Source organism: Nelumbo nucifera, chromosome 1 (assembly GCF_055504915.1).
Source record: "Nelumbo nucifera cultivar China Antique chromosome 1, China Antique-T2T, whole genome shotgun sequence".
In the NCBI taxonomy this organism is placed as follows: domain Eukaryota; kingdom Viridiplantae; phylum Streptophyta; class Magnoliopsida; order Proteales; family Nelumbonaceae; genus Nelumbo; species Nelumbo nucifera.
In genome coordinates this window covers 175,572,657-175,595,892 of record NC_142649.1, presented here as the reverse complement: position 1 = coordinate 175,595,892, position 23,236 = coordinate 175,572,657, and the positions used below count along the sequence as shown (strand labels likewise).

At 40.9% G+C, this 23,236-nt stretch overlaps 2 protein-coding genes across 5 annotated transcripts; one reads left to right on the top strand and one right to left on the bottom strand.

Moving 5' to 3' along the window:
* The first annotated feature begins 7,852 nt into the window (after nt 1–7,852).
* Nucleotides 7,853–12,195, top strand: LOC104596314 (cell division cycle 20.1, cofactor of APC complex-like). 4 transcript variants are annotated; one of them, XM_088895338.1, is made up of 6 exons: nt 7,855–9,843; nt 10,033–10,305; nt 10,406–10,675; nt 10,789–11,370; nt 11,484–11,658; nt 11,762–12,195. In XM_088895338.1, exons 1-5 carry the CDS (start codon nt 9,511–9,513, stop codon nt 11,622–11,624), a joined length of 1,599 nt encoding a protein of 532 aa, XP_088751464.1. In that variant the 5' UTR covers nt 7,855–9,510; the 3' UTR covers nt 11,625–11,658; nt 11,762–12,195. The 4 variants fall into 4 exon arrangements, with proteins under 4 accessions (XP_010255692.2, XP_088751464.1, XP_010255691.2 ...); XM_010257390.3 differs by having other exon boundaries at nt 7,853–9,843; nt 10,041–10,305; nt 11,484–12,195; XM_010257389.3 differs by having other exon boundaries at nt 7,860–9,843; nt 11,484–12,195.
* Nucleotides 12,196–14,868: 2,673 nt separating this feature from the next.
* Nucleotides 14,869–22,176, bottom strand: LOC104596315 (protein VASCULATURE COMPLEXITY AND CONNECTIVITY-like). Its single transcript, XM_010257392.3, has 3 exons — nt 21,963–22,176; nt 16,547–16,746; nt 14,869–15,554 (listed from the first exon to the last, which is right to left on the bottom strand). Exons 1-3 carry the CDS (start codon nt 22,056–22,058, stop codon nt 15,221–15,223), a joined length of 630 nt encoding a protein of 209 aa, XP_010255694.1. The 5' UTR covers nt 22,059–22,176; the 3' UTR covers nt 14,869–15,220.
* Nucleotides 22,177–23,236: the final 1,060 nt, after the last annotated feature.

Below are 23,236 nucleotides of genomic sequence, written 5' to 3'. Positions count from 1 at the left end.
GTTACAAGGTCATGCCCTTCGGGTTAAAAAACACCGGGGCGACCTTCCAAAGACTTGTAAATAGGCTGTTTCGGTCCCTGATCGGCACAAAGATAGAGTGCTATGTAGACGACATGGTCGTCAAAACACAGTTTTCGCAAGAATTAATACAAGACTTAGGTTCTGTCTTCCAAATCCTGCGTCAGTATAACATGAAATTAAACCCCAACAAATGTGTCTTTGGCGTCACCTCGGGCAAGTTCCTGGGCTATGTTGTCAATTGACGTGGCATCGAGGCCAACCTAGACAAAATACAAGCCATCCTAGATATGAGACCACATCGGAAAATAAAAGAAGTCCAAAGGCTAAACGGCCGCATAGCCGCCCTAAGTTGCTTCATGTCCAAGTCGGCAGATCGCTGCCTACCCTTCTTCAAAGCAATCAAAGGCAAAGGGTTCGAATGGACCCAAGACTATCAGCTCGCGTTTGACGAGCTAAAAGGCTATCTCGCCAATGTGCCAACCTTAGCTCGGCCCGAGGAAGGTGAAGTCTTAGAGCTATACCTCTCGGCTAGCGATGAGGTGGTCAGTTCGGTACTAGTAAAGGAGGCAGACCGGGTCCAACGACCCATATATTATGTTAGTAAAATCTTGCAGGGAGCAGAGACAAGGTACCCGCAGATAGAAAAGCTAGCGTATGCCCTGGTGGTAGCAGCACGGAAACTCCGCCCGTACTTCCAGGCCCACACCGTCATCGTCCTGACCGACAAACCTCTGAGGCAAGTTTTACTCAAACCCGAGGTTTCCCGCCGACTGACGAAGTGGTCCATCGAACTCAGCGAGTACGATCTCCAGTACAAGCCAAGAACTGCCATCAAGGCCCAAGCCTTGGCAGATTTTATCGCAGAGTGCACGTTCAACCCCGAAGCCCCTGAGCTGGTTGAGCCCGAGGTCCCCAGTTCGGGCGAACTCGGAGCTCCCAAGCCAAACGAGTCCGAACCCCGTGAAGTAGCAGCCAGCGTGGCTTCCTTCCTGGTTAGACCAAGCGCGAACTGGGATGAGGAGCCCTGGATCCTTCACGTAGATGGCTCCTCGAACCAACAAGGCAGCGGGGCTGGAATAGTGCTACGCGGCCCGGGCGGAACAAAACTGGAATACGCACTACGCTTTGAGTTCGCGGCATCCAACAACGAGGCGGAGTACGAGGCACTGATAGCCGGGCTAAACCTAGCGCGCAAGGTCAGAGCAAAGCACATGGTTATCTGCAGTGATTCCCAGCTCGTGGTCAACCAAGTTACAAGCGAGTACGAAGCACGCGAACTCACTATGGTTGCGTACTTAGCCAAAGTAAAGGAAGCTCTGCTCAACTTCCAATCACACTTCATCAAGCAAATCCCGAGGTCAGAGAACGCTGAGGCCGACGCCCTGTCCCGATTGGCTAGCACGAGCCACAACGCCAGGAGAACCGTGTACGTAGAGGACTTGCCTCGGCCCAGCATTCTCGGTGGGGCAGAAGAGGTCGCTCCCGTCACCGAAGCAGAGCCGAGCTGGATCGACCCACTCGCGAGCTTCCTGTTAGATGGAACCCTCCCCGCGGACCGCAACACAGCCAAGAGGGTGCAGCGCCAGGCAGCCAAATACGTCATGATAGACGAACGGTTGTACCGACGATCCTACACGCTCCCCTATCTGCGATGCTTGCGCCCAGCCGAAGCCGAGCTGGTACTCCGCGACATCCATGAAGGCTTGTGCGGCGGACACCTGGGGGGCAGAGCCCTCGCCCAAAAGGCACTTCGACAAGGATACTACTGGCCAACAATGAAGACAGAGGCAATCGAGCTCGTCAGAAAATGCGACAAGTGTCAGAAGCATGCCAGCATCCACCATCAGCCCGCTGTCGACCTCAAATACCTCACCAGCCCATGGCCCTTCGCCCAATGGGGCATCGACCTCCTAGGGCCATTCCCACCAGCGATAGGCGGGAGAAAATTCCTAGTGGTGGCAGTAGATTATTTCACAAAATGGATAGAAGCCGAACCCCTGGCAATAGTTACGGCCCGAAACATACAAAACTTCTTTTGGAAGAACATCGTATGTCGCTTCGGACTACCTCGGGTACTGATCTCCGACAATGGCAAATAGTTCGAAGACATCAAGTTCCAAGAATGGTGCCGAGGTATGGGAATTAGTCAGAACTTCACATCGGTCGCACACCCGCAGGCAAATGGCCAAACAGAAGTAATGAACAGAACCATCCTCCGCGGACTGAAAGCGCGATTGGACCGAGCCAAAGGTTTGTGGGCAGACGAACTACCAAGTGTTTTATGGGCACACCGAACCATGGAAAAGACCGCCACGGGTGAGACCCCCTTTAACCTCACCTATGGCACCGAAGCAGTGATCCCGGCGGAAATCGAAGTGCTTACGTTGCGACTAGAAGCGTACGACGAACGGGAAAACGAGGGCGAGTTACGCACCAACCTCGACCTACTGGACGAAGTGAGAGACCTCGCGCACATCCGAACTGTAGCTTACCAACAAAAGGTAGCTCGGTACTACAACGCGCGAGTAAAAAAGAGGAACTTCCACGTCGGCGACCTGGTTCTCCGTAAGGTCATGGTGCCCGAACCCGGCGTAGTTAAACTTGGACCAAACTGGGAAGGACCCTACAAAGTAATGAAAACACTCGGTGGGGAAGCGTACGAGCTCGGAACCCTAGAAGGGAAACAAGTACCCCGAGCATGGAACGTTGTCAACTTGAGAAGGTACTATCTATAAGCCACCAAGGCAAGTACGCCGAAGTCATTTCGTAAAACGAACTGAAGGACCGAAATGGTCAGTTCGGCAAAAAATATAGCTCGAAGACACCAGTACATGAACAAAAAGACATTTCATTTCAAAACAGATGTGTACATATAAAAAAAAAAAACAAAAAGACATTTCATTTCATAAGCCCGAGGCTACTTCATCGTTATCAGAAGCCTCTCCGACAATGCCCGAAGGACCTGCCTCCCCCTCGGAGTCTGGTTCGGCATTCGCAGCATTAGCCATCTCTGGAGTGATGCGCGAAGTGGATATGGCGCTGGTATCGAGGTCGGGGTACGTATTCCGGATCATCCACCGACTTAGCTTGAAACCCCTCCTGTAGGAGTCTACCATCAGGTCATCGAAATCCGGCGAAGCAATGTAATCGCTGACAACCTTCTTCTTCGCGTCTTCGATGCCTTGAGAGAAGATCTGAGTCCTCTCCCTGATATCCTCCTGAAGATACTCGACTTGGTGCTCCAGGTCCAACTTCATTTCCGCCATGCGCTGCACCACCACTCCCATGGCCTCGGCATCCCTCTGAGACCTCGCCTGCCTAGACCGCGCACGGCGAGCAGCAGCATCAGCGGCACGAGCATTCTCCTCGGCAGCTCGCGCCTGCCGTGAGCATTTCTCCACCTGGTTCGCCAAGGCTTGAATGGAGGAGTTCACCTATCAAAGGAAAACGAGATCAGAGAAACAAATAAAAGAATAGAAGCCGAGCTCTAAAGAAGGGATCACTTACCACCATGGCATGAGTAACAGCACGGCAGGCCACTTGGTGCAGAGGGAGCTCGGTCCACGCCGCAACTTCCTCAGGAAACATCGCCTCCTTACTCCGTTGAAGAGCATGAACAGGCGACAGCACGCTCCTGAAGTCCCCCGGGGCCTCCGAGCCCGACGGCCCAGCTCGCATATGAGCGGACTCGGAATAGGCGGGAGCCCCCGTGTGTGTGGTTTCGGCATAAGGAGCCCCCGCCGGCCCCTGCATAGGAGGAACCATCTCGGGCTCCTCTGCCGGATAATCCGGCACCTCGGGCTCCGCAGCTCGGGATGGCTCGGCGCGATCTCTCTTGGCCACCCGCTTTCTCCTCTTCATCCCCTCGAACAAGTGCCCGCCTCGGGTCCCTCGAGAATCCATTGTACCTGCGAAAAGGAGTTCGGCATCAATAAAACGTAAAAGAAGAGCAAGACAAGATCACTAGGGAAAGAACCTACCCGAACTCAGGCCCGCAGCAATAAGCTTGGCCTCCGTCAGATACCATTGGCAGTCCAGCCCAAGCCGCGCCCATTGCCGGAGGCCCTTCGCCGTCTCCTCATCAAGTGTGATGCCGGAATCAGGAGCGGCAACCCCCCAGCCGGTCTGAAACGGCCACCCCATCGCACTTCGCACCCCGAAATAGTCCCGCTTCCACGCCGGGACCTTATTGGGGAGTCCGTGTAAGAGCTTGAAGCCCGGGCGAGGGGACAGGTAGTATGCCCGCCTACGCCCAGGAAGGGGACCCACTTGCTTTTTCAACATTAAGATAGAAGAAAAAATCTCCAGATCCAGAGGGAAGTTCTCGTCGCAAAATAAAGAGATCGTTCCCACTAAGTTCCTAATAGAGTTCGGGTGAAGCTAGCCAACCGTCACACTGAAGTGGTTTAGGACCTCGACAAGAAGAGGGTGGAAGGGCATTCGCAGCCCTGCGGCGAGCTGTTCCCGGAAAATCACCATCTCATCAGGACCGTGTTCCCAAGGAAAGCTCCCCGTAGGGATAAAGTAATTGTACTCACTGGGAAAATTGTAGTAGTCTACGAGGGTTTGAAGTTCCTCAAGCGTCATAGTCGAAGGGCCGAACTGATCTACAACCCGGCCACGACGGGAGGTGGATGCCGACCTACCCGAAGCACCTCGGGTGGTAGGCCCGACCCCTTCCTCGAGACCTACATCAGGCTCACTTGAACTGCCGTGGGACGCAAACTGGTTCGTAGAACCCACATCAGACCCGCTTGAACAGTCTGAACCCTCCAAACCAGACATCGTGAAACAAAACGGGATTCCAGAAACACTCACCTGGGAAGAAGACTGAAGCAGACCGCGAGAACTCGAACAAGCAAGAAATCCTGGGACGCGAGCTGAAACTTAAGGCGCGAGCTCAAGATGTACAACAGTAGCAAGGACGGGCCCCCCCCGCGCACTATTTATATCCACAGCGTACGGAAAGCGACGGCCCAGATCGAAGCCAATCCAACGGCCCACAGCCGCGTTAAGCCGCACGTCCTCCAAGACCAATCAGCGCACGTCTTTCTGAAATTGACGGAACGTCGCGCACGTCTTGTCAGAGGATAGGTGTCGGCATGCGTCTTCCCGAAACTGAGGGGGTAACGGCGCACGTCTCCTCGCAATAAAAGCGTCTGCAGCGCAACTCCCGAACAACTGCCGTCACGACTCCCAAACGCGCGCCCTTTTTTGAAAATCAAATTAGAGCAAGCGCGCTCAGCACGGACCAAAACCCTCTTGCTACCTTGCAAACTCCCCGCGCCAAGACAGAACTGTTGTCGCAGGGAGTGGGGGGCAATTGATGAAGGGAAATTTGGCCCGACCTCGCGATCACCCGACACGTGGCAAAGGCAAGCAGCTCGGGATAGTAGAGCACCCAAAGCGAACATCGGAAGCAAGTTCAAACTCACTACCGAGCCCGAACTCCAGATCGCTGTACTTAGTCCGGGCTCCTTGTTAAGAGCGAGCTCCCTGTCAAGGATCCGAGCTCCCTGTCAAGGATCCGAGCTCCCTAAAACCCGAGCTCTCCAAGTCCGAGCTCGGTACTAGGAGCCCGAGCTCCCTAAAGAACCCGAGCTCCCTAAAACCTGAGCTCCCCAAGCCCGAGCTCGGTACTAGGAGCCCGAGCTCCCTAAATCCGAGCTCCCCAAGAACCCGAGCTCCCTAAAAACTGAGCTCCCTATTAAGAACAAACTCCCTACTGGGAGTCCGAGCTCGCTATTAAGAGTGAGCTCCCTACTGAGAATCCGAGCTCCCTGCAAGGAGCCCAAACTATACTAGGCCCCAAGCCTCACAAAGCTGACCCGTGGCAGCTCGGAACGCTCCAAACCGAACTCAAGGCACCTCGCTCGCCACTCCAACACTTCACTTCCAAAGCACCAGGCCAGCCGAACGTACCCGACACCAAGGACGTCCATATCCAAGGGCGACATACCTGACTGATTTGGGATCTGACGCCTGACAGCCGCATTTCAAACGGCTTCCTGCCACCGCCACCTGCAACCGTCGTCACTAGCCACAGAGACGGCTCCGACAAAAGGAATAGTGGCGGTTCTGTCCGACCTGAGGAAATGACACCCGAACTGGCAGGAGTTCAGAAGTAATCATGCCCGACCTGACGGAGGTCTGGAAGTGAGTGCGCGAGGTGGTTATAAAAGGCTTCTACCCCCCAGGGACGAGGTATGCTAACTTTCGCGCTATCTGGTTATTCTTGCCTTTGAAGGATTCTAACTTGAGCTTCGGAGCCCTTACGCCGGGTTCTCCCCGGAGCTTCTCTTCTCCTCCCGTTTCAGGTCCCTGTTACTCAGTTCAGAGGCAAGATCATCGACAGCTAAGACCGGCCAGATTGTGCATCATCATTAATCTTTAGGCAAAATGTATAGAATACTCCATTGTGCGACAAAAGATGTGATTGGTTGAACATGATGGTAAATACATATTGTTAAAGGTTAAATTATATTATCAAATGTCAACCAATGAAAAGTAAGTAGACTTTAATGTGATTAATGTGCAATCAATATTAATGAATGTACTTAGCTGATCTCTAATTTATTTCTTCTGAACAAATGTAAAGAATTGCCTACTATTATTATAATTGGGCTTCCTGCTAATCTTATTAGACGAAAGAGATGTTGTGACTCCACTGACTTCATTGTGCTTTTCTTATATCACCACTTAACTATAATACAAATCAAGAAATGAGGTAAAAAGTAAAAAGGTTTTATTTTTTCCTTCATCTTGAAATTAATTTTGCTTAATTGATATTAAATACCATAAAACTTTCTACATTCTTTTATCTTCAATCCATGTAATGATGAAATTTTGTGGTTAAAATTTTCCCAAATAAAGTTTTTAGTGGTAAAATGCTTATTTTTTTTCTTGAATTTAACACAAGTGATTTGGGTTAGAATATTTTAAATCATGTTTTTGTCAAATATTGGATAAAGAGTAATATGGTGTTCATGTTGCCTTTATTCTTAAATATAAGCACCATCTTAGTAGTCTAATATGGTGACTGCATTTAAAAATAGTGGCAATATACAAAGTTATAATAATTATTGTTTGATTAAACTCATGAACCACAATATGCATTTTGTGAGAAAATAAGTGAACAAAGGTAATGACATGAAATAAGTATATTAGAGAACCAATTTGGGTTTATGTCAAAGAGATCAATTATGAAAATTATCTTTCTTTTGAAAAAAATTAATAGAGGAAAAGAAAGATCTTCATGTGGTGTTTAGTAATTTAGAAAGAAAAAACATATAACAAATTCTTATAAGAGATCATATGATGGGTCTTAGAAAAGATATGGGTATTTCCAAATAAGTATGTAAACCTAATTAAGGATATGTCTAAAGATGCAACAACCCATGTTAGAAACTTGTGGGAGAAACATTAGATTTTATAGTTAGATGAGTTTTTAGTTTTTTACAACCCCTATTTATTTGCAATTTTGCATTGATCATATATGAATTGACTAAACATATTTATAGGTCTAGTGGTGCTTGTTGTTTATTGATGACATTGTTTTAATTGTTAAAACTAATGGAGGATTAAATGCAAATTTAAGTTTATGGACAACTACCTTAAAAACAAGAGGTTTTACATTAAATGGGGCTAAAACAAAATATAAAATTTAACAATAATAGAAGTGCAAATCAAGGCACACTTAGGATTGGAAACCATAAGATAACTCTAGTACTTGGTTTGATAGTTTGTAATAAGGGATATATTAAGGAAGATGCCACTTATAGAATTAGAGAATGGACAAATGGAAGGGCGCATCCAGAGTATTATGTAATAGATGAATATCACTTAGATTAAAAGAAATTTCTATAAAACAATTATTGTAAGTCCAACTATGTTGTATAGAGCAAATGTTGGATAACCAAGAAATATATCGAAAAAATGAGTGTAGTAGAAATGCATATGTTGAAATAGACAAGTAGAAAAAACTAGAAATGATATAAATTAACATACGAAAGAATTTAAGAATAGTTCCACTAGGTGATGAAATGAGAGAGAGTAGATTAAGATGGTTTGGTTATATGGATTAAACATCACCTACAAGGCTACAACACCTATAAGAAGCAACGCATTACAAATTGAAGGAATTAGAAGGGCTAGAGGTGGTCCACACACACACATACACCATGAAATGAAAGAAAGTAAAAAGAAATTATTTAAATGATAATAATTTTACAATGGATATGGCATTAAACATAATGGAATGGAGAGATAGGACTGTGTAAGGGCTTTTAGATGATCACAATGACGTTTTGACACACACACACACACATTTGAAAAATCGGTGTTTGGAACCAATGTTGTTTCTTCAAAAACAACACCACATCAGTATCATGTCTGAAATCCATTTTCACACAACGCCTAATGTTCGTTTTTTTTTTCTTTTTCTGAAAAAAACATTTTCTTAGACAACATCTTGTAAATTGGGAAAGGTGTGGTTTGAGAAAACATTTTTTTTGGTGTTTACTAGCAACAATATACTGACATGGCATTGAAAAACTCCTGTAACAGCAACAACAGTATCAAATGAAAAAAAACGCTTCTTTTTTTTTGAGAAAATGGCATGTCAATACAGCACAGTTTTCGAAAAAACGCCTGCAAAGAAATGGCATTGATTCTAAACATTGTCTAAAAAATTGGAACAGCAAATAGTTCTTGGTTTATGGTCTGAGTGTCTAATCCAATTTTGAGTTTGATAAAAAGTAAAGCTAGTAGCCTCATTCTCTCTTTTTTCTTTGATTTCCTTCACAGAAAATTATCATGGATAAGAATTTGTAGGAGTGTTGTTGAACCCCAACCTTGACCTAGCCCAACCCGAGACGTTGAATCCCCATCTTTGGCCCTAGTCCAAACTGATGACCTTGGGTAACGTTTGGGAAGGCCCAATTTCTTCACCTCTTTTTTATATCTTTCAAGGCCTAATTTATTTACAATGCAATCTCATTTGCACCAGTGCAATGGTACGGGAGTGCAAATGAGTTGAATGCAATTCCTGATTTTTTTTTTGTTTTAAATTTTACTTTGTTTTGTTTATTGTCGGTGTGAATGAAGTGAAATGAAACATAAAGCAGAGTAAAACCCCATACAAGAATGAATCAGAATTTATACTCTACTGATTTGTATCCACATGCATTTGGTTTAGTGTAAATAAAATTGGATTGCAAACAAACAGAGCCTAGAGAAAATGTTTTCACTTCTTAGTTCTTATGACCCTTTCGAACATCACTGAAACGCCGCCTTGTCTTCGTAACCGAAGGGGTTGGAATATTGGAGGTACCATTCTGTCAAAAATACCCTCCGAAAGCACTTGCTAGAATCTGGATAAAACGAAATGCAACTGGAATTGATCAGAATAGGGAGGGCATTTTGGTCTGAAAATCCAACGGCTCTTTCTTTCTCAAATCAGCACTAGCGGTTATAACATGGATAAATTCAATGCAAAAAAACATTTGCTCTCGCAAAGCTCACCGGACAGTCTCAAACGCGCTCAAAGATCAGCAGAGATCACGAAATCCTTCAATCATCTCCATCGTTTTGTTCTCTGTTACATTCTTTATTTGGGTTTTCTTTGGTTTCATCTCATCTGGTTTGGTGTTTTGCAGGCTTCATTCTTTGCTTTCTTCAATTATTCGTTCTGCAGGTGCTTTCTTTCCTTTTTTTTTTCTTTTCATCACAATGGATGCAGGTTCTTTCAATTCTCCGAGCAAATCTCAATCTAGAAACCCCCTTCAAGAGCAGCTCCTTCAAAGGAGAAACTCGCGTGAAAATGTATGTGGATCATTAAAATTCTTTGATACCCAATTCCGAAAATTCATTTCACGTATTTCATTTTCTTTTTCTAAATTCTTTCTGAATTTTGGAGTCTTCGCGTAACTCATCACGTTTTTCTCTAAGGTTTTGCTTTAGTGAATCATTTTCCCTGATGATGTTTTCCTTCTAATTTTCTGCAATACGAAGTTTGACAGATTTATCCCTAATCGATCCGCAATGGACTTCGATTTCGCTCATTACATGCTTACAGAGGGGAGGAAGGGGAAAGAAAACCCCCTTGCAAGTTCTCCTGCGAAAGAGGCTTATCAGAAGCAATTGGCAGAGGTTTTCAACATGAACAGAACCAGGATTCTTGCTTTCAAGAACAAGCCACCCACACCCGTCGAGCTGGTACCTCATGAAATGTCGTCTTTTCTTCCCCAATCAAAACCCATAAAGCCTCGAAGGCACATTCCTCAGGTGGGTTCCTTTCTTTCTCATTTCTTACCTATTTTCTTTCGTTCTCTGGCGTTCACAGTTTCTCTAATTTCATCTGTTTCTATCCGCCTTGTTTGTACAGAGCTCAGAGAAGACACTGGATGCCCCTGATATTCTGGACGATTTCTACTTGAATTTACTGGACTGGGGTAGCAGTAACGTTCTGTCAATTGCTCTTGGGAACACTTTATATTTGTGGGATGCCACAGATGGATCCACTACTGAACTTATGACGATTGACGATGAGAATGGTCCAATTACAAGTGTTCGATGGGCTCCCGATGGACGACACATTGCCATTGGCCTTAACAATGCCGATGTTCAGCTTTGGGATACAGTAGCTAATCGAAAGGTTCATGCCTTCTCTGTCTAGATAATCTATATCTCATTGGGTTTCTAATTTATTTTCTGTACATTGTGTAATGATTTTTTCTTCTTACTTTGTCTTTTGAATTGTTCTTACAGCTAAGAACTCTGCAAGGTGGGCACCGAGCTAGAGTGGGTTCACTCGACTGGAACAATCATATCCTGACAACCGGGGCAATGGATGGTTTGATCATCAACAATGATGTGAGAGTAAGATCTCATATTATTGAAACCTACAGAGGACACCACAGAGAGGTTTGTGGGCTGAAATGGTCGGCATCAGGCCAGCAGCTAGCGAGTGGAGGAAATGATAATCTGCTCTACATATGGGATCGATCAGTGGCATCTTCAAATTCTCCTACCCAGTGGCTGCACAGACTTGAAGACCACACAGCTGCCGTAAAAGCTCTTGCCTGGTGTCCTTTCCAGGGTAACTTGCTTGCTTCCGGTGGAGGTGGAGGAGATCGGTGCATAAAATTCTGGAACACCCACACAGGTGCATGCTTGAACTCAGTGGACACAGGCTCACAAGTCTGTTCTTTGCTGTGGAATACAAATGAGCGTGAACTGCTGAGCTCTCATGGGTTCACCCAGAATCAACTCACCCTCTGGAAGTACCCATCCATGGTGAAGATTGCAGAGCTTACTGGGCATACATCAAGAGTTCTTTTCATGGCTCAGGTATTGATACAAAGAAAGTAAATGATAACTTTGTTATATTTAAATGAGAATTATCATTTTTCTTCCTTGGTCATGATTGTTTACTTTGCTGACCTTACCTGAATTCTTTTCAGAGTCCAGATGGCTGCACAGTGGCATCCGCAGCAGCTGATGAAACATTAAGATTTTGGAATGTTTTCGGGAATCCTGAGGTGGCAAAACCTACATCCAAAACGAATTCCGAGCCATTTTCTAATATAAATCGCATCAGGTGACGATTCATCATTGGTGACCTGGGAGAAATTGGAGGTTGTTTTCTGCTACACGATTTCAGATTTTCAGGTATAAACAAACTTTCAGTTATAATTATTATTTGGTCCTAATTTCTTTTCCAATCTGGTTGTTCTTGCAGGTAAATTCCTAACAGTTTGTTAGACTCTATAATTATATACTTGTATATTCTTCCTCTTCTTCTTCTTAATTTATGTTTTTCCTTATTTTTCTCCTTAATTCCCACTAATTCTGAAAGCTTTTTTTTTTTTTTTTTTTACATATATTCAAGTTTTCAAGGTATATTTGATCTTTCAAAAGGCTCTAAAGTAGATTTTTTTTTTTCTCTTTTTTCTTCCATCCTTTCTTTTTTGATTGACTGAACAATCTAATCTCTCTGGTTAGAAATCCTCATTGTATTTGAAGAATTGACAAACTAGAGAAGGGCATTGTAAATCCAATCAAATTACATTTACATATTGATTGTAACTTCATTATCAATAAATTAAATTATTTTTCTTCGTGGATGTTTCCTCCTCCTTGGGGGTTTTACCACGTAAAAAGAGAGATGTCATTGTGTACTGATTGTGCAGTTTCTGATCATTGCCATTTTCCTTGTCTTGTGTATTGGCATTTTTTTTGCAAAAGAATTAAGCAGGGCTATTGCTTTGCAAAACAAAAAAGAAGCTAGAAAAAGCTGGGACCTACTTGCAACTTGCAATTTAAATAAAATTCATTGAACCAGATTCCAATGGAATAAATGATGCTTTTTTGGTTCAGCTGCTTCTCATGTGTGGTTGAAACTTTATGGTCTCAGACAGCAGAAGAGCAGCCTGCCTAGTGACGTTATTCTGGTTAAAAATGGATTTTGCCCAGTTGCATTTATTGCGCCTCTGTTATTCTTGCAAAGCTCCAAAGAAAACTTTTTCTTTTCGACTATTTATTTATCTTCGCAGCTACATGAATATCAAGAGCTTAGCTTTGATATGTAGATGATCCCATCAACTCTTTTCTAATTTTTCTCATGCAAGGTACATCAACATCTTCAGGTAAAACCTTTCTGAAAGTGTAATCAGCATCTTTTGACATCTGATTGTTGATAAACGCCCCATTTCACATGATCTCTCCCACTTACTTGAAAATTGTGGAATGATTTCTAAAGGAGCATCTGAAATCCCTCACTTGGTCTTTAAGCATAAATCCTTGAATCATAAGTCCCAAGTCTTCTAGTAAATGTTTCTTTCTTTCTTTTCTTTTTTTTTTCTTTTTTGGTAATAAAAGGACTTCCTTAACAAGAGAAACAAAGAAACAAAGAAACAAAGAAAACTACAAGAACAAAAGAAGAATTACAGTAGTAAATGCTGTTTCTTTGATCCTTTCTTCTCAGTACTGCAATCCTTCTGAAACACATACAACAAATTGAGTACAAAAAGCAACATCAAATGACAAAGCATATCACCCCTTGTAGAAGTCTCATCTAGGCATTCACTACAGGAAGCCAGCATCCATGGATGCAGCGATGCCTCTCTTCTTTATCTGTAATTTAGATAACAAAGTTTTCAAGACTTAGCGTCTTGATCATTAGGAGAAAAAGGTCAATCAACTTTGTCTCCGTATAATAAAACAAAGGACAAATGACTCACACTTGAGGGATTTCCCATGGCTAACCAGGTGTGCTGCAGAAATGCATTGGAACAGACACTGCAGGTTGCTTACCTGCAATGTTTTTTAGGCATTTAACGCACCCCCCTCCCACTTTGCAATAAACGGGTTCGACTAAAGTACCGGAAAAAGTCTGACCAATCAACTGGAATCATAAACGTGGTAGCCAATCAGGTGCTATTTATCAAAATTCATGGGTGTAGCAAGAAAATTGGATTATATATTAAACTGATAATCTTAGCGTCTTGATCATTAGGAGAAAAAGGTCAATCAACTTTGCCTCCGTATAAAGGACAAATGACTCACACTTAAGGGATTTCCCATGGCTACTAACCAGGTGTGCTGCAGAAATGCATTGGATCAGACCTTGCAGGTCTGATCAAAATTCATGGGTGTGTTTTTTGGTCAGCAAGAAAATTGGATTATATTAAACTGATAATCTGGTTATTACAAGGACATGGTGTGTCCACCTATAAGGATTCATTCCAGTCCCATTTCAGAAAAGGGAATTACAATGGTGCCCAAAACATCTGTTGCCTATATACCTCTTGCTTTGCTAGGGTGTCATCCATCCCATTTGCTGTCCTTCTGACCTACTTAAAGGTTATGTTCAGCTCTTGTGTGATGCTCTCTATTTCCCTAAACTCATGCCTGGTCAAAAATTACATTAAAGCAAAACTTGTAAACACATCTAAAAGGATAAGAGGATGTCACATTTCTAATTTTCTTATTAACTATCTCGATTTCACTTATTCTGATGCAACAATTTCTACAACTCCTAGAACTTCTAAAATACGTCAACCACTTCAAATGTGTGTCTGTGTTTTTTCATTCTCAAGCTTTGTGAGGAAAGACTTGAGGCAAAGATAGCATAAAATATCAGATCATAGTCATTTTGGATCAACAAATGTTTGTTCATAGATCATCATATTCTGTAAGAAAACATTGTTAGATGCATGAAAACATGGGTGCATTTACTATTTTTTGTTAAATCTAGGCCTTTTTTTGTGCTTATGTTAAGTTTTCTAGGATTTCCCCAACCTTTTGCATATCAAAGTATCATTACTTTGAACCTTGGCTTTAGCACAATGCAGGAGAAATAGGCTTGGATCCCAGACAAATAGGTTCAGGATGCTGCTGCTCTGTCAACTTAGTAACAGTAGGATAAATCCTTTTTAGTAGATTGCGGTAGAGTGTAAAGTTTTACATCGATAAAATCGATGTAGCTTTTATATTGATTGTTGTTGTAAAACTTTAGAGTTGATGAGGTTTTACATCGATTATCAACATGAAACTACACTCCATCCAAACGCACGCAAAACTGAACCAGAGGATAGTTTTATGTCGATAATAATTACACCCTCCAAACGCATACAAAACCAAACCAACGCAAAATCTTGATTTACATCGCATCCAAATGCAGCCTTAAGTATTTTGCCATGTACTCCTGAGAAGATACGTTAAGTATTTTACGAAAGAGGTCTAAGATTGGTGACTCATCTGCATTTGGCCAACAACTGAATAGAAATGAATTAAGAGTCTGGTAAACCAACTTTAGTTCTGACCACAAAATATAAAAAGCAATTCTCAAATAGTAAGCATGATCTTGGTGCTTATCTATATTTCTTTATATTAGTCACCAATAATGAAAAGGTACAGTGTATTACAATAAAGCTGAGGTTGCAACAAGAAAAAGAAAAAAGAAAATAAAGTGAGGTATTTATCCATATCTGTAATCCTAACTCAACCCAAAAAAAAGAGCTGATCTTACTGGGCATAGCACATGGAGGGAGAAGATCCCCCAAAGTAATCGTCTCCTGACATTTGATGTACACATTGATGCATAAATTGTTGGCTATACAGATTCAACAACACTAGCTAACCCAATAACAGAACTAGCTAAGAATTGGTGCTTGGGGGTGAATTTTTCATCTAGACATCAAGGGAATTGCCGCCTGTTATATGTATCCTCGTGCACAAAGACTGGTTCTTGGGTTGTCTGAGTTGGGAACTGAGGATGTCCCATAGCAATGCCTCCTTGATTAGGATGGGGAGAGCCCCCCCATGCCTCAGTCCTGTTCTTTTCAGATATTATGGTGAGGTAATAAAGGATTCCAAGGGTAACACTTGCCAGTGACAAGATAGCTCCTCCTGCGAAGACCCCAGGCTTTACCACATAGCAGTAGCTGCCAAAGTACATTCCCTCTTCACCATGTTGATCATTCAATGCAGCCCCCGTTAGCAGTAATAGAAATGCTATGACGAATGTGAACCTGAATGATGATAACAAACTAAATGCATCAATTCATCTGAAAATGATCTATTTAAAATTGAGATCCATTAGTAATCTCCATCTCTGGAAACTGTAGGAAACAAAGTTCATTTCCACAATTTATTCTAATTAACAATTTCCATATTCTGTCACATATAAGTAATGAGATAGACTGCAAGGCCTAAGACCTAAAGTCTTTTCTATACCAAGGCCAGAAAACACACAAACAATTTTGTTGACTCTAACCTAGTAAGTGGATTTTAAAACAAATGATTGATATGAAACGGAGCTGCCATAAATGAATTCCCAAGTAGAAGCTTGAATTATCTAAATCCCAAAGAGAAGAAAGAGAATAGAAACACAACCAAGACTGGTTAAGGATGCATTTTAGTCAAAATAGTCAACATTGTATGGATGGTGGGTGTGGAAACAATCTAGGAATGATATTTGTTCAACCCCAAATTCAATTTGTAGGGATGATCTTTAGACATTATTTTCCTCTTAATATGATCATTCTGCTAATTTTTTCCTTAATTTAAAGACCTATGTACTTTTCAAATGTGCATTAATCTTTCCTTGCATAAATTATTAAGCTAAGGCTTGAGCTATTCCAGCAAAATACAATCCGACTCCACAAATTTGGAAAATGTTCTTATCATTGTCAAACAAGGCAAACAAAAAAAAAAGGTTCCAAAGTTAATCTCTGGGCTACCTACAGGAAAATATACTGGATGAATCTTAAAGAAGAGAAGAAATATCCTTGGTGCAGGGGGAAACTAGTTGAATTTGGAAGTGGCAGTTCCAATGACCTTCAAGATGAGAACTTTCCATAAATTCACAATTGGAGTCTAACATGGCTTGCTGCAAGCCTTTCATGCCGTAAGTTAATTTGGATGTTATAATGACATACAGAACAGATATGATGAAGAGTAAGACGGCTTTTTTCAAGGAACAACATCAAATGCAACCAAATTGGTAGTCAAAATAATTTACCAGGAAACAACAAAGCAGACTAAAGCCACAGTCCAATTGGATGTTGAAGCATGAGAAGTTCTGCAACAAATGCACCCAGCTACAACATTGATAATAAACTGTGCAGTCATAAGGGATACACATGCAATAAGTCCAAGGGCCATGGCTGGGCTCCTTGGATACACACACATATCAGGAGCAGTAACTTGAACTTGAGAACCCTGCAAGATTTAGAAGCAAAAGCTATCTCAGACCAGAATTTGAATTAGTATATAAAGATATATGACCCAGTTCACCACATGCACATCCATACACTGATTTGTGATAAACATGAAACCCGACATGCAATTAGATTTTGCATCTGATATGCCTACTTGATTGTAGCCCCCAGGCTTTTCCTTGTGGATGTTTATTAGTGTTCTGTTACTTAGACTAACCTGACCTATGCCAGCCAGAGGACATTATGTTTGTCTATGGACTACAAAAACAGATGCAACAGGCCAACACTACAAGAGCTTTGTCTGAAGGGGTTTTTCTCTGTTTTTGGTATTTTTTCTCCATCCAACCATTGGTATTTTTTCTCCATCCAACCACATTAATTTCTCAACTCGTTTTTTGTATCTTTTGGGTTACACAAAGGTGATGCAAGCAGGTAAACCCAAGGTGCATAACTTGAACTCACTGCCTCTAAAAGACATACTGGAAGAATAAACTCATAATGGTGGGACCCATGAAAAAAAAACAACTCAAAATTGCCTTCTAGTGTGTCTCTTAGGCTGAAGTGAAGGATGCACCAAATATAGGAGGAATGTTAGCAACCAATAATTAGGGTGCAATAAGTACTTTACTTTACTTCAGCCTAGGAGACACACAAGAAGGCAAATTTGAATTGCAATATATTTACAATCATATAAGATTTTTTAAATAGCACCCAGGGGTTTCTGCTGCCAACCCTATTTATTTGGGGATAAAGCAGATAATGCCAAGGCTAGTTACTATTATTCCCTTGGATGTCCCTAGGCACCCCCATCATATGCTTTCTCTACTTTTTCTCCAAATCAATAAATACCAAGTCAAAGGTACAGTGCCATGGTTGATACCCATGTATACGTAAAATACCAGATTTTACTTGCTACATGCACAGCAATATATATGGATAACAGAAGCTGGTTCAGATATTTCTTTTATTGGTCTGGTGCAGAGAAACTTGTTATCATATCCAACTTTGAAGTTTGAACACACCAATAACACAAATAAATCACCATGTTATCCAGTGCAGCTTAGCAGAAATAACAATAGAGAGGTGGATTAAACTACCTCTACAGGAACCAAGGTGGAAGACGAGGCATCAGGTGGCAGGGATAGTTTTGGTAGTTAAGTGCAAATAAAGGGTAATAGTGAAGAAGTTGGAGGTAAGAATTCTAAAGGTCAGTTAGCTGCGAGTAGCTTAGGGTTGAATAGAATAATTCCTAGAGAATACCAAGGGTCCTTGTGTGAAGAGGGGTAAAAGAAGACCAAAGTTTGAAGTTTATAGGTATTGATGGGCTTTAGTGGGCCAACAATTCGGGGTATGTAGCTAGTGTGTTGATTGGATAGAGATACATGTAATATTATTATTTTTTTTGTAATGATAAAAAAAATTATCAAAGAAGAAAAGGTTACAAACAAGGTGACAAGCGATCACAAAACAAAAAAGAGAAAACTCAGAGCCCATAACAGCAGAGCTCTCCAATAACCCCTTAGAATACGGTTTTTCATTCCCAATCCTTAAAATATTAAAAACTTTTCTACCAAGACCCATAAACCTCAGAATCCAGAAAAAGCTCACCCCTACACCTTTATATCATATTCAACCCTTCCACTACTCATATCTCCCCATTAGAACTTTCCTCGCTCAAAGGATACTTCTTTTCCAGCTCCTGAAACCTCTCTCTTCACCAATTCTGTGTCACTGCTGCTTATAATAAGGTTCTGTTTCAGTTTCTGTCCTTTACTCCGTTCCTCTTACATGTGCTCTTGTACTTACTACAAGGACCAACCCCATAAAGACCTACATTCAACTGATGGAATACTTTGGTAACATGGACTAAATGACCACTATTTGCACCCTTTGGTTTTTTCACAATTACCACATTATCATCATCTATTTTAGATAATACAATAATATTTGTATCTCTTTTCATCCCTAGATCCATTCACAAATTTCCATAAACACTTGGGAAAAAGAATCATGCTCCACCATCTCTGCCTCCCCACATGGACTCTCAAATTCCTTGGAGTTTTCAGCTCCTTTTTCCCCCTTCATTTCATCCCCTACATTTTTCAGAACTGACAAGTTAGTCTCCAAGGCATGAGCATGAACAACGTCCTTCTGAATATGAGTAATTTCAGCTTTAACCTCCCTCTCCCTTGGAGCACCCATAGCATCTTCTTGCTTTTTTCATCTCTGAAACAATTATCTTGACAGATGGAGACTCATCACAGGTACAGGCTGAAGAAGAATCCTTTTCCAGATCATCCTCATATGCTGTTTCTTTAAAGTTCAACCAAACCCAACTGCAATTTCACACCACTACTAGATACACTGATATTGAGCATCAGCTTCTTTTGATACTACAATCAACAGTTGCAGCATCTTCCCTTACATTAGAAGACGCCAAACTTAATAATCCTCTGATGTCTGATCTTCTTCCACTCCCGAAGACCTATCTTGACCAGGATCTGCCACCTTTGATGCATTATCTGGAAACTTGAGCGGTTTCCCCTCTGAAGATAACTTGCCTTTCGATACAGGTAATATGGGCCTAAAGGTAATACAACTATCCTATTCCTATGCTTTGGGTCTGACAGGTCCTGACTCCTTAGGACTTTTATTGGTGCTTGTGCACTAGTAATGGTCTATCAACTTTTATAAGAAACAACAAAAAGTAAAATGATACAGCTGATCTCTTACCCATAACCCTAAGAGCAATCAAGGGGCAGGACAAGCTAGGATATTACCTTAAGAGCAATATATGCCTAATTTATTCCAATAGAAATCAGTTGGATTGAGAGGGAACTAAGCTCAATTGAAAATAGCCTTATAAAACAAAGTGTAGAAAAAGCTTTTCTGTATACTCAATACTCATATCCCTGCGCTTGCATAATTTTGTTGTTCTTGAGCGATTGTGCTCTAGTGCATACTTTGTATATTTTGTAAATATCCCTCATGTTCAGATTTCTTTTCATATATCAAATGAAAGTATAATCTTACCACCTTCTTAAAAGGAATTTAAAAAGGTTTAAAATCTATTCATGAACAAATTAAGCATCATCAACCATTATCTCGTTAATCTTGGAATAGTTTAGCAAAGCATCGTTTTTTTGAATAAGTATTTGGCAAAGCATTGATTAAAAGATAATGTAAGTTTAAATACTACACCATTTCATGACTGTACAAAATAAATCTATAAAACGACATGCAAGTACACACATAGGTATCGAATATCTGAAAAACACAAAGAACAAGACAAGTTGGAATAATGGAATTGACCAATTATACAGAACATCTAAAAATCATATTCCATGCCTCATTCCTCGTACTCTACTTTCTCTAATTTTCAACCTTTCCTTCATATAAAAGCCATAAGAAACAAAACCCTGATTCACTGACTAATCATCTCAGAAAATTGAAACCCTAAGTCAACTAGCTCCTAGGAGAGAAAACATTTATGATAGATCCATGCCAAGACCACATCTATTCCTACACCAACTAGGGAAAGAAATTTTCCAACCTATTTGCCATTAGTGATGCCACCAAATTCAGAGCCAATGTTGTTTAGAATTCCTCTAAAAGTAAAAAATGCAATATTCTAATTTATAGAAATTATATGCCGAAATTTTTTCAACGGTGGACGAGGTCAGTCAATCCAACTAACCCTAGGGAAGAATAAAATGGAACTTAAGGTCAGAGGCTTTAAGTCCTAAATGGAAGAAATGTCCTTGTTGGATGCACATCAGACTTCCACATTCCATGGATTCTTGAGGGGCATTTCTACATGACATTTTTCTCTCTCATTGCTTATTTGACATAAACAAATGGTTAATGTGATCAAGGTTCAAAGTATCAACACGTATCGGCTGATACATATCGTGCCGATGGCTTCCCGATACGCTCCTCCAGGGGTTGTATCAGGTCAGACCATGGTTCAGAAGGTAGCCGGGCCTTAAACCGAACCCTCTGAACCGGTTTTGAAAAAAATAAATAAAACTTAAAAAACAGTACCGATACAGGCCGATACACCCTATCGATACTGGCGTATTGGCCTGTGTCGATACTTTGAACCTTGAATGTGATATTGAATGTCATTTTTTTCCTACAAAATGTTATTAAGTGACCAAGACAACCTTTTAAAAGCATTTGTATAGGTTTATAATGTTAAACTTCAATAAAATATAGACTATGGAGTACTTTTAATAGGTCATACTTGTTTATACACGAGTCCTTATTTTCTAGTTTTGCCGAGTCAGACTCCAGGAGATGCATCAGATTTTGGTTCTCGTCACTGTGCCGATACAACACACTTATGAAAAGCTTCAACAATAGTAACAGCACAGTGTCATAAACTACTGGCATAAGATTCCAGCAACAAGTACTACATAATTTCCACAAAACTCAGCCTAAGACCTGTTCATTTCAATTTTCATTTGGTAAGAATTTAACGGCATTCATCAATATATTTGATTTTTTAATGACACAGAAAACATAACGCTACTTGAACTTCACGCATGGAATTAATAACCTTTTGCTGCCTAGAATGACCAAGCCAGAGTAGAACAAGAAGAGCAAAAAACCATGAAACCAAATAGAAAAGAAAAAGCAAAAGAATAGAAGGATCGGTTGCTCTAACTGAGTCTAGCAATAAATCAGACTGACCATAATAGATTGTTCCAAATATTAAATCAATCTCAGAAAACATTAGAAAAAAATGTTCGTCGAAGATGACATCCAAGTAGAAAACCAACCGAAGCCGCTTCTCCAAAATAAGATGGATGTATATACCCTTCGGGAGGATCTGACAAATTAAACAGTTTGTATCATCAACAGGCTCAACTCAAATATTACTCATTTACCAAAATGACTAATACCCGAAAGAATTTCGAGGGGGAAACCAAACACGTAGAAAGCAAGCAATTTTGCTTCTTATTTCTTTAAATGCGAAAAAAGAAAAGTTCCAGCGGGATACAGGGGAGGAGAGAGAGATTCAGACACAGAACTATAATCACATAAGACATCTGCAAGCAAGTCAGAAGAAATGGTAGAACCCAATGTTCATATTAACAAAATGGTACTGCAAAGGACATAAAAGATTCCCGTAATGAAACCCATTGAAGATGGGTACTAACTTCACAGCAATCTACTAAAGCAGTTTATGGAAGGCTCATCTCTCCCTCATACCTTGATCCTCTTAGCCTCGGCAGCGAACCCCAAAGCAGCTGTTAAGAGCCCCAGAAAACCCACTGAAAGACAAACCAGTAAAACCTTCCTCTCCATCTCCTCTGCAACTGTCCCCTCTGTGCTCTCTCTATCTCTATCACCCTTCGCGGTGTCACTGTGTGCTTCTGGATTCTGGAGTTGCGTGGGGGAAGTCCAAAAGTAAAAAAATGTAGCTGTTGAGACAGAGCTTCAAGATCAAAGTTCGAACTCTGATAGAGTGATGGTGGGGCCCGGAGAAGGGCAAATCTGAAAATATGAAAAGAAAAAAGGTTAATTAATTTCTAGGAAATAACAAGGAAGAAAGCTTTCTCTTCGAAGTGTACTTTGTGTCTTGTTACTCTTTTCTTTTTTTTAATTATTTCTTTTAAACTTATCAAGTTACCATATGTTCAGGAAGCCCATGTGTTTTCCAAAAGTCACAATCCGTTAGATTACCATTAATGTTAATTGACAGAACTTATTCACATCATTATAAATACAATTTTAACGGCTACCTTATTAAACATATTTTTATGACGAAATGCTGTTAAGCGCTCAACTGCCTTATATTTATAAAGATTTATATTCGGAAAACGTTTTGCTCTCATTGTGCTACTTAAAAATATTCCAAGAAACTGAAAAAGGGTTTTGGGTCAAATAATAATAAAGATATTTTTGGAATATTAGAAAATGGGTCGAATATAATAAAGAGTAAAATGGTAATATATTAACATCTATTAATTTGTTTAATGTCAAGTTATTGAGATGGAGTCTCCAGAAAGTAGGAGTGTAAACTGATCAAGCAATATTCGAATTTGAATTTGATTAGAAAACTTGATATCCGATGAATATTAAAAATTAATATTTAAATTTGAATCTGATTAAATATTCAAATATTTGATTTGATTCGAATTTGATTAATTAATTATTTTAGGTATTTAATATATATGTAAAATAAATATTTTATTTATATAAAGTATATAAATTATATAAGACATTTAAATATTTTATATTTTATATATAATAATTAATTAATCGGTCAAATTCGGATATTTATCGAATCGAATAAGGTCATATCCAAATTCGAATCCGATTAACTATTCGGTATAAATAGGATATTCGGATTTGACCAATTAAATATTCAAATTATTTGAATTCGATTCGATTATGTCGAATCTCGAATTCGAAATCGGATTCTCGAATACTATTGACACCCCTACTTGAAAGTTTTGAAAAATTATGGTAAAATTAAGAGA